Source organism: Marmota marmota, unplaced genomic scaffold (assembly GCF_001458135.2).
Source record: "Marmota marmota marmota unplaced genomic scaffold, marMar, whole genome shotgun sequence".
NCBI classification, from domain to species: domain Eukaryota; kingdom Metazoa; phylum Chordata; class Mammalia; order Rodentia; family Sciuridae; genus Marmota; species Marmota marmota.
This window is the reverse complement of record NW_026000026.1, coordinates 33776361-33788871: the sequence shown is the minus strand read 5'-3', so window position 1 is coordinate 33788871 and position 12511 is coordinate 33776361. Positions and strand designations below refer to the sequence as shown.

The 12511-nt window shown below is 36.5% G+C and overlaps 1 protein-coding gene across 1 annotated transcript in view; it reads right to left on the bottom strand.

Annotated features, from left to right (window-relative positions):
* The window catches only part of Plcb1 (phospholipase C beta 1), a 727531-nt gene that overhangs the window by 126112 nt on the left and 588908 nt on the right, over nucleotides 1–12511 (bottom strand). Inside the window, exons 25-26 of the mRNA XM_048811856.1 lie at nucleotides 2054–2186; nucleotides 210–263 (exon numbers count right to left, since the gene is read on the bottom strand). Coding sequence (XP_048667813.1) covers nucleotides 210–263; nucleotides 2054–2186 — 187 coding nt within the window. The remainder of the gene's footprint in view (nucleotides 1–209; nucleotides 264–2053; nucleotides 2187–12511) is intronic.

The window sequence follows — 12511 nt, the reverse complement described above, 5'->3', positions numbered from 1 at the left end:
GCATATATATATATATATATATATATATATATATATATATATATATTTTTTTTTTTAAAGAAGAAATATTAGATCTTTTTTAAAAGAAGAAATATTAGTGATCTCATTTTTCAGAGAAAAATGTAAATTGATTCTCTAAATACTTATAGTGTCTAATATTCACCTACAAAATTCCATGGAGCTTGGGGTGGGGGAAGGGTGGTATTTACCTGTTAGGACGCTCTGAATAAGATCTTCTGTTTTGGCAGGAGCCTTGACAGAACCTGCAATACAAAGGCAAAGTAAATAACCTTCAAAAAGTTTGGTCCTTGATTCTAAGTTTTTGAGTCCTTGGTTCTAAGTTTCTAAGAATGAAAAATGATGGTAGAAAATTATTTGTAACAAGATTACTCCAAAAAGTCTTTGTTTTGTAATTTTGAGACAAACCTAATTATATGTGAAATTATATAGCTGCTTCATTCACATATAGGGAGAGAAAAGAACCCTTCACCTGGATCAAAACAACAAATTCCATTTAGGGAGTGCTAATGCCACCTTTTGGGCAAATAAGGAATGACAAGTTGACAAGTGGTCTTTTAAAAATCAAAAGCTGAGCACTTGCAGGTTAGATCCATTTATGGATCAGCTGCCAAAATTTAAGGATGAACAGGATATTTGCATAGTCTCAAAGAATCTTCCCTTGGCAATCAAAGAGCAGAAATCTTAACTTTCCATGGAGAAAATAACTGAACCAAGTGCTCCCACATTGTGGCAGATGGGACATATTAACATCACACCCCTGATATGCTGAACAGAGAAGGACACAGCATAACTTCTGTGGTGGTCTTGCCTAAAAGTTCAGGACTCAGTCTATTCAGGAGAATATATCTAGGCAACTCAAATGGGGGGAATTTTACAAAATAATATTAGAATTCTTCAAAATGATCAAGGCTATCAAAACCAGGAAACACTAGGGTTTGCCATAGATTAAAGGAGACTAAGAAGACTTATAAGTACAATGTGGGATCCCGAGTTAGAATCTGGGATAGCTAAAGGACATTAGTGGAAAGCAGCCAAAGTTCAAACGAGGTCCACAGTTCATCTCAGAGTATTGTGTCAGTGTTAATGTCCCAGTTTTTTGAACGTTGCACCATGATCTTGCCACATGGTGACTTTCGGGAAAAGGGAGAATTTCTGCCATGTATTCTATGCCAATTAAAAAGCATTTTCTGTTCATCAAATTATTTTAAAATATCAAGTTTAACAAGTCAAATACTGGCACACACCAGCCTTCATCACTGTGACATACAAAGCAAGGACCCAAATGAAGCTTATCCTAGGAAGCTCACCTTCTATTACCAGAAACAGGACATACATAACAATGAGAGATGATTACATAAACCCGTGTAAGATTAAAGGTCAAGTGAGCTGCAGAGAAATCAAAGGATTTTTCTGAGAAAGGTGACTTGAGCGTAGCTTTGGTTGGAGTATCCACAAAAACTATTAGGAACTGTGTCTGTCTTGCCATAGGTTTCCACAGGTTAAGGAGATACTGTATCACCTAAAAATTGCAGTTTATTCATCGGCAAAATGGAGACAATAATAGAATCTCTTCATAGGGGCTTGGTGTGAGGGTGTGATAATATAATGCACCCTACTAAGCAGGGTGCACAGTACATGGTAGACACTCAAGGGCACTGAAAAGCAAGCTGGAGTAAGGGAAAGGAGATCTTGGCAGAGACTTAATAAAGTACGACTGAGAACGTGTTTCTAAAGCAGAGTTGCTTATAAGTTGCTTGAAGAACTCTTCACAAACCCTGCCAGCAGACGGATCATATTGCCACCACTAATAAAGACACAGGAAACCTGGGGGAGTTTCAAGTGGCCAGCGGAACCCATGAGCCCTTGAGTCCTCTTGGCATGCATGCATTCACCCATCCACTCTTCACGCAGGTCTGTGCTGCTTTTTGCACTTGAAATCACACAGCCACCCGAACCACGCTGCCCCCTTCAGTGGCACCATAAGCTTTTCACTCTTTATTACCTGGTGCAGCTCTGCTTTCATATCGCTTACCTGGAGCAGGTTGGCTGTGCAGAGCCTGGGAAGGTGGTTTGGGTGCCAGGGATGTAGTGTGATTCACCCCATTTTCTGAGGGAGTCGTCCTGGTTTCACTTGGAGTCTCTGTTGGTGTTTCCCCAGGATCAGCCTAAAATCATAAAGAGCCTTTCATTTTCTACTGTTCCTATTATACTTGTATTACCTTCCTAAACCAACAAGGCGTGGTGTTACAGTGTTCTCAACAACTCATTTGGAGTCTAAAATATCTAATTTTTAACTGGGAAGAAAGACAAATGTAGAATAGTGTGGAGTCATATTCGTGGCAGGTTGACGGAATTAAAGGCTCAGTTATTCAGACCCTTTCATAGTGTCCTTCCTCATTGTCTCTAGAACTGACCCTGTGGTTTGTTTTCATCAACCATGATAGTAGCTCAAGGCTAACCTCAGCAACTTAGCAAGACCCTGAGGGATGGGTCTCAGTGGGAAAGCACCCCAGGTTCAAACTCCAGTATCACAAAGCAAAAACACACAAGAGAGTAGTAGCAAACTCCACACAAGCAGAGGATCATAAAGACACATGTGATTTCCTCTGCTCTTTCTCAGACCCTCTCCACTAGAGCAATGGAGATGAGAGATGCTGTGTAGGGCATCTCAGCCCTTCTGGCTGAAATGTCTTAGACTAGCCAGTCTCAGCTGTCCACAGTTTATTCATCAGAAATTCACATCAGAGAATCTGTAAGATATGCTGAGACTAGTCCAGATCAGCAGAGGTGCCCCTCTGAACAAACTGCTCAAGAAGAGTAGTAAGTAGTTCATAAAGTAAGCCACTCAATTCGGGGATTGTTTTGTTTTATGTAAATAACTAATTGATGTGGTAAATAAAAAGAGCACAGATTTTGGAGCTAGACCTGCCTGGCTTGGAATTCTGGCTCTGCCACTTCCTAGTGGTGATTAAGTGATGAAGTGAATTAAATGATACTGGGCGAGTCACTTATTCTCAGTGTCTCTGTTTCTATAGATAAAGGATATACAAATATTGGGGATCATAATATTATTGATCATGCAAGGCTGTTTAGGGGAGCAAATAGGTTAATATTTATGAAGTCTTTAGAATGTTTCCTGGTACAGAGCAAATATGTGTGTGCTCAGTAAATAAAACATTTATGTTTATGCAACACCATCCATGGATACTAATAAATGCATGAATGCTTATGAAATCTCCATTCCACTCACTCCAACAGCTATATACCATAACCACTTAATAAATGATTGCTGAATAAATGCTAATCCTGATAAAATAATTGCCTTCCTCATTACGCACTATTAAGTGATGCTTGTCAATACTGTGAACACTGTGGCTTTTCATTAGACTATCCTTCTGAGTTTGTGGCAGGTTTTACCGACAATGAGGTTATTCTGATGTTCTACTTTGTACTCCATTTACAAAACATGTTAGGAAATATATTTTTCCAGAAGGCATTGGAAGCCCAACATTGTGACATTTTGGTATGTCATTACAGATAACAGACTGTCATATGGAAACACTTTCATCAAAGGTAAGATAAAGATGAAAATAGTGATGCTGACTGTTGCAAGTGTTTTTTTTTAATCCATCCCCCAAAGCATCTTTAAAACATGAGTGCCAGACAGCTTTCCATAATGGCAAAACTTACTTTAAGTCAACAAATAATCGCTGCCTACAAACCATGGGTGTTCGGGCTGGTGGCACTGAGGTAGAAGAGGGGAGCCTTGGTACTTGTGGAGGGACATTTAGAAGGAAGCCTGGAGCCTAAACAAGTAACGTAGGTAGCCTGTGTAGAGAGCTCTGTCCTTTGAAAATGGCTGCTTCTATTGGTAACTTTCAGCATGATCACTTTATTTAGTTAACACTCATCAGGAAAATTCTCCTAGAATCATATGCCGAATGGAAGGACTGTGTATTCTTTGGTCAGCAGACATTGTGAACACGTGGCTCCTGGTCCAAATGCAGGGTGTGGACTGTGTTTTTATTGGCTCACCCAATGTTACCAAACTTTTCAACGCAGGTTTTAATTTTAGAAAATGGATTTCTTGTTTCTCTTAAACAATCATATTTGGCAACACTGGACCTCTACACCCACACTGGGCTAGAACTGAAAAGTTTCTCTGCCTTATGGGATTTATTCCCTCCTTTCTCATTTAGGTTCTTGACCTGCCTGGGTTTATGGATGGCCCTGGAGAAGTCTGAAAAAGAATAGATGGTTGACCACAAAATTCATAAAAGAAATGCATTTATGCTGCACTGATGAAGCCAAGGGAGCATCAGACTGACTACTGGGTTGTTAGCAAAGTTAATGGCTAGCCTTTGTCTCTTGGCTTGAACACAGTAGGGCCAAAGCTTCCTAGCCCCCGGACCCCATGAAGGTGGGGCCCATGTTCACAATACTAGTTACTTTGCCAGCAAAGAAGGAAGGTGGCCCCTACATCTGAAGAAATGCTTAGTTGAGAGTCACACCTGATAATGCCTGCAGACAGCATAGGCTGCACCACACAGACCCAGGGGCACTATTCACAACATATTTTGAATAGGCAGTTGATAAGCAAAGTGGACTAGATTTAATGCAGCACCACCCAAAGCTGGAAAGAGATCTCCTACAAATGTGGCAGTTGTTAACTCAGATTCAGCCTATTGCTACCCAGGTTTAGAAAGAAAACAAAAAACAAAAAACTGGAAAACTAGATTTGTATATGAACTCTCACTATTTCCAATCACCGAGAGGCCAGAGAAAGCACATCTTCAGACCACATTAGGTCCTGAAGCTGCCAAACTATACCCACTGTTAAGATTCTAGGCAGGATTTGCCTAGAATCCTGAGACTGTCAGGGCAAGCAATGTGTCCTTAGCTATCCTAAAGGGACAGGGATGCTTGGGAAACGCAGTGGGCCAGGAAGCAACCTTCTGCAGTTCACCATAGTCCCCAATGTCCCCTGGCCACAAAGGTGGAAGGAAGAAGGCAGGTAAGGAGCATGGATATTAAATGCTGGGCTAAGGAATTTTTTTTGTTTTGGGGGGTCGGTCCTTGTGTAGTTGGAACCTTATAAAGGGCTTCTTATGGTTTTTCTGGAGACAAGTTTTATATGTTATTGAGTGAAAACCTATGATAGCAAATATCAGACTAATATTTGAAGCTTTTTGCTAAGGGCTGTGTATTTAAATTTTAATTGATTACATTTACCTAATGGCAGTTGGTAATAAAAGCAGAGGTAGATCACCTTGTGCTAGATACTATTATGGCCCTATCTCAGGCAGTTGGTGGGCCCCAGTCTCAGCACCATTATAAAGTAAAGAAGTTGGAGATATTATTAAAAGTCTTTACTAAACAATTAAAAGTTATGTAATTTGCCAGAGTTCAGGAGAACTGGTATTTGAATGTGTGCTGTCATCTAAATCCTAAATCTTTAAACTAGTACTTCACTCTATATTCTATGAGAATAGCAACATAAGGAACCACAGGAATAACGTAATTGAAAATATAAGTGAATTAGTAAAATGTTAACTCATTTTCATATAAACATGAACATAATTCTCAAAAAGATTGCTTTGTTGCACTAAAAAGGCATTCTTATGTAAAAAGTTAAAGTCAATAAAATGATTAAATGTAAGATCTGCAAAATGAAAAAGCACCTATAGTAATATAATTACTATAATTTAACTTTTTGATATGATTGAAATGTAGAATAATTCTCAACATATGGGTATGTGAGCAGAGATGTAAATGTCAAATTCCTTGTCCCACTCAAAGAATCAGAAGAAATCAACACTTGTGACTTTATTTCCCAGGCTTTCCTAAATATTCACTTTTGTGAGTTTAAATAAAATAAGCACAAAATACTTTCATATAGTAGTGGAAATTATGATAACAAAAGAACCAGAAATGTGTTTTATTAATATTTGAAAGACTCTTAGATAATAATTAATATTTGAAAGACTCTTGGAAACAAATTACCAGGAAATAAAGTTCAGAAGATGGGATATCAGTTTCCCTAACTAAATCTTGCATTTTAGCTAGTGGGGAAAAAAGCACAAAGTGAACCAAAGCAGAAGGGAACCCCTGCCCTCTAGTGGCCAAATGAAATTATTGAAAAATTATTGCAATGTTTTTCTTTAAACCAAGGCAAAATTGGCTTTTTAAAATTAAAAATTTTTATAAAAAGATTCTTAGTTTGAAAATGAAAAAAAAGTGTCTTGAAAATATATGTGAACTAGTAAAATGATAACTGAAAAGGCCATTTTTTTAAGGTTTTTAATGCTGATTTATAAAGACTGCCATCCTGGGTACTGACCATTTGGATCTGATGATCAAGCTGACAAGACTGAGCATTTGGAGAATTTAATAGAGTAGTTAGCATGTTAAGTAAAGTGTCTTCCAAATACCAGATGTGTGACTCAGCAATTTGAGGTATTTGAGGACGCTGGCTTTGCCTGAGTCATCTGAAAGGTATAGCCCCTTTCATGTAACTAGTTAAGATGATGGTATCTTAATCTGGTCACCAGATGGTAAGAGAAAAGATCATCAGTTTTCTTTAAGAATATTTTGGATGAGACTCGTATTTCATGATGCAGAACCTAATCAGTACAGATGTATACAATGGCTGTGATTTTGTTAGATTCAAAATTTCCCTCAAGAAAGATCTTTCCCAAACATGTACAATTTGTGCCTTAAATTTTTATTATCTGAATAAATTTAGATAATGTATCCATCTTACATTTCAAAGAAATACAGGCTTATTCTTTTTTAAAAAAAATTGTCCTGGTATATGTGTTCTCCGATGTTTAGGAGTGAGGTATATAATGGTTTGCCACCTACTTTGAAAGGCATTAAAAGTAAGATGAACTGATAAATGGATAGAGGGATTTATATGTGGTAAGGGGAATGTATCAATACTTTAATTATGAAATCTGAATGATGGATAGATGACAGTTCTTTCAACATTTATGTATGTTCTCAAATTTTCATGAATTTGTGAAGATGTGTATATTTTGGAGAGTCTACAACTAGAAGCAAGGAGGTATTGAACCCAGGGGCACTTTCTCATTCAGGTATACCCCCAATTCTTTTTTTTTTCTTTTTTTGGAGACAGGGTCTTGCTAAGTTGCTGAGGCTGGCCCCAGGCTTGTAGTCCTCCTATCTCAGCCTCCCAGTAGCTGGGATCAAAGGCATATGCCAGTGTGCCTAGGAGTTTTTTTTTTTTTTTTTTAAACTTGAATGAACACCTAAGAAGTAAAATTATTTTTTTTCAGCAAGTTCTTCCAGCAGTAACTAGATCATGGCTGCAAATGATTCCTTTTTTTTTTTTTTTTTTTTTTTTGGTACCAGGGATGGAATCCAGTTGTGCGTAACCACTGACTCATATCCCTAGCCTTTTAAAATATTTTATTTAGAAACAGGGTCTCATTAAGTTGCTTAGGGCCTTGCTAAGTTGCTGAGGTTGACTATAATCAATCCTCTTACCTCAGCCTCCTAAGCCTCTGGACTACAGGCATGTGCCACTCTGTCCAGCTTGAAAATGATTCTTAACCTAGCATGGCCATATCATCATGTAAAGAAATAACCAGCATGCACACGTATCTCTTTGTTGAACCATTAATGAGAACTACAAGTCCATATGTAGATGAATTTTTACTAATGTTAGTTTCTTCCTGCAGACTGTAAGATCTATGAGAGCATCTGATAGCTCTCGTCATGATATATATATATATATATATATATATATATATTATATATAAATACATATATTTACATATGTATAAAATCATATTATTATATATTTTGTATATATCATATATTATATATTTACATAATATTCAGCATAGTGACTGGCACATAATAGGGTTAAAACATTATATTGAATGAATGAATGAAAGAATCAATCCACATTTAGTTTTTCTGCTGTTTTATAAGCAATAGATATGTTTTTAATGGAAAGGTCCAGAAACCAAGAACTACCTAAATATTATGCTAAAATATAAAACATATTTTTACATAAATGAATAAATCAATGAACATAAATAATGAAAACCCTGCTTTTTCTGTTTGTAGTTAGAGAATCTGCAGTGGACTGAACTGTACTAGGTTATTTAGAAAGCTATGTTAGAAGGTGAACGACAATAGCTCTGCTGACTGTTTTACACATGCGTTATATACAGTTGTGCCTTGGTGTGGGTGTGGGATTGGGTCCAGGAACCCCTCAAATAGAAAAATCAGGGAGACTCAATTCCTTTATAAAACAAACAAACAAACAAAACCGGTGTAGTTTTTGCTTGTAATTTACCGACATCCTCCTGCACACATTGAATCATCTCTAGATTACTCATAAGACCTAATATAATGCAGATACTATGTAAATAGCTGTTTTACTGCATTATTTAGGGAATAACAACTAAAAAATCTATACATGTTCTTTACAGTGCAACTTTTAAAATATTTTTAATCAGCAGTTGATTGACTCCATGGAGGCAGGACCCATAGACTCAGGGGGTGAACTGAAAAGTTTTTGTGAATGTTGATCGAGTTCCAGTGGAATCAGAAGAAATAAATTCTTTTCAGTTTATAAAGAAATCATGGATTCCTCTTCTAAAAGAAATATTTCTCTCTAAAGAGAAAGTAGACCAACTAACTTCGACATTCATCCATGGAACCTGAATCAATGCTGTGACAAAATTCTCCAGGGGATCTGTGTGCACATTACAATCTGACAAGGTCTACTTGGGAATAGAGTGAAAAATTATACCTTTAGTCACAATTTTTTAAATACACGTGGAAATGGACCTTGAAAATTAATAAATTTTGCAAAGACTATGGTCAATCACTCACATAACAACTTCTAAAATATTATCAGGGAAGAGGGTTTCTCCAGGAGTTCTTCCAAGGTTCCTGTGACTAACTTGACACTTTAGAGTGTATGGAATTCATGGGTTACATCCGGGGAGAGTTGCACACTGGCAAGAGACAGGAGTGGGCCACCATAGCAGTGATTCTCAGTGTGTGGTGCCTGGGCCAGCACCGCAACACTGCAAATTTTTGGAAATGTAGATTCTCGTATCCACTCCAGAACTATTGAATAGGAAACTCTGGTATGGGACCTATTAATCTCTGTTTTAAGAAGCCATCCAGGTGATTCTGATACATGCCCAAGTTTGAGAGTCTTGCTACTCAAAATATGATCCAAGAACCAGCCGCATAAGTATCATCTGAAAGCTTATTAGAAATGCAGACTTTTGTGACCCCTGACAGATCTATTGATTATGAATCTGCTGTAACAGGATGGCCAGGTGAACTGTATGCACAGTAAAACTGAGAAGTTCTGCTCTGGAGCAGAGTGTAAACCTTTATCATTTATTGAGAGTCATGACTTTATAATCCTATGCTATTTGGTATAGCATGGATTACAATTTTCAAATTTCTGGATTCATCCCTGGAAAGATAAATCTTTCATTATAACCTGTTGTAATTTTTAAAAATTATTATGAAGGAGGACACTGCCACATCAACGTTTATAGCAGCACAATTCACAATAGCTAAACTGTGGAGCCAACCTAGATGCCCTTCAATAGATGAATGGATAAAAAAAATGTAGCATATATACACAATGGAATATTACTCAGCAATAAAAGAGAATAAAATCATGGTATTTGCAGGTAAATGGATGGAGTTAGAGAAGATAATGCTAAGTGAAGTTAGTTAATCCCAAAAAACCAAATGCCGAATGTTTTCTCTGATTTAAGGAGGCTGATTCATAGTGGGGTAGGGAGGGGGAGCATGGGAGGAATAGACGAACTCTAGGTAGGGCAGAGGGGTGGGAGGGGAAGGGAGGGGGCATGGGGTTAGAAATGATGGTGGAATGTGATGGACATTATTATCCAAAGTACATGTATGAAGACACAAATTGGTGTGAATATGCTTTGTATACAACCAGAGATATGAAAACTTGTGCTCTATATATGTAATAAGAATTGTAATGCATTCTCTGTCATATAAATAAAAAAATTAAAAATTATTTTGAAGGAGATTTTTTAAAGCAGTTGAATTTAATCAATCATTGACTCATTTCAAGTGAATGTATGGTATTATCTTTATATCTTATGTAAAAAGACCCTAGTTGTTCAATTTATAAGCCAATGATACTAGGCCAGCACTCTAACCACTATGATAAGTCATTGACGCTTCTAAAATGGGGATTACTATGTTTGTTCTAGGTAAAGCCCATTTTTATCGAGGACATCCAATATAAGTGCTTTGTCAATGCCAAAGTTGTATAGTATATAAATGAAGGGGGTGTGTCATTTTTTAAAGGACATTTCCTAAAAAAAGTAAACTTTCTCTTCTTTATTGTTTGACATAAAGTTCAAGGACTTTTATAAATTACTGTTGATATTTTGCAAACTCATTATATGAGGAAGATTGGAGAAGACAGGGGTTCATTTTAAAGAGAATCCAGTATGAGCAGTAAACCTCATCCTTGAATTTAGTGCCAAGTTCTTAAACTATGGACAAAGTGTCAAGCATCTGTCTTGGAGAAATTAAGAGATACCCATGACTTTATTCGGTCAAGCCCTGTGAACTGGTGAAATTCTTATCATTGTTCAAATAACCAAATCCCTTGGTGCCAGATAATGAATTAAGAAATGTTTGCAAATGGTTCTAGATAAATTTAGATACATTTCAGTTCACTCATAGAAACACAAGAAACTGACAATACCAAAAATAGATCTCTTAGAATAAAATAAATTTTAGAGTTACCAAATAATTTTCCCTTCTCAACATCAACATTATGCAAAGAGCACACACCTGAATGTGCATGATGCACACACACATATAATGTAGGGAATTCTTGTGAACATAAGAATTTATGGCCAAGTGAGGCTTGGAGCAGGTACTCTGTGGTGGATCACAATTTCTCCACGGAGGAAATGAACTCTTGGTGTAACTTGGTACTGAAGAATCAGTCCTTGCTAAAGGCTACCAGAAAATTACGACTCTGTTATGGAGGTAAGGTGATGGGATGTGGTATAGATTTTTGTTACATAAGTGTGCTGTCAGACTGCCTGGTTTTCAATCTCAGTCCTTTCTCTTAATAATTGTGTGGCACTAGGTAGGGAATTTAATGTCTCAGTGCCTAAGTTTCCTCATCTGGTAAATGAAAAGAGTAGTAATTAGGACATACAGATATTTATAAGTCAACTGAGTTAATACATTAATGTGTCAGTGTGTTTGGTAAGCACTCAGAGAATGCTTTATAAATTTTTTTTTTTTTGTAGTAGGAATCGAACCCAGAGGCATTTTACCAGTGAGCCACATTTCCAGTCCTTTGTTACTTTTTATTTTGTGACAATTCTCACTAAGTTGCTTAGGACCTCACTAAGTTGCTGAGGCTGGCCTCGAACTTGCAATATTCCTGTCTCAGTCTCTAAAGTCACTGGGATTACAGGTGTGTGCCACTGCACCTGGTTCAGTGAATGCTTTTTATATTTATTTTTTCTTCACTTATCTGACTTGCTACAACTCATGTTCAAATATTGCATTTTGACATTAATGTTGTTATATAATAATTTCTAATCCATATACTGAATGTTTACTTTTCCTCTTTATGTATATATTTAAAAAAATAAGCTGGGTGAGGTGGGTACATGCCTGTAATCCCAGCTACTTGGGAGATAGAGGCAGGAGGATCACAAGACCCAGGATGTCATCCTGGGTAACATGATTATACCTCCCTCAAAACAAAAGACATAAAATTAAAAATGTCACTGATATTTCATTAGGCATTTCTGCGATTATATTAAAGTATTTGAGTATCAAAGGTTTGTAAAAATATGTGAATAGAAAACATTCTAAAGGGCATATGCCAAAAATAATAGTATCTGCAGGTAACTGAGGGACTGTTATCTTGTTTACTATGTTTATAAAAATTTTTACATAAATTTTAATTTAAAGGAATAACTTATAAATGGTATAAAGACTTTGTTAGGATTCAAATGAAGTTCTTATTGTACAAATTTATTAATCCTCCACCTTGAATTATGATTTACTTGAAAAATCATTTTAAGATCAAATAAATCCAGCAACTTAAATCTCTATCATTCTTTGATTTCTAACCATTATTCAGATTTTATATATAATCTAAATATTATGTAACTGAACATTAAGGTATATATGATATGTGATCAGTGTCTTTCCACATAATAATAAGTAAATTCCTATTGTTTGAACACTGGGAAAATAACTGAACTTTCCTACCTATTTATTTGAAAATTACTCTATGAAGATAACTGATTAGACTATTAAAGTCTGGCAATATTTTGCAATGCACTGAAATCTACTCAAGTGGAAACAACCTTACTTATTTTCAGTGGCCTCGTTCAAGCAAACTTACATTATTGCACAAGATGCTACACTGGTGTTCAAAAGCATGAAATGACTCCCCCCCCCCCCC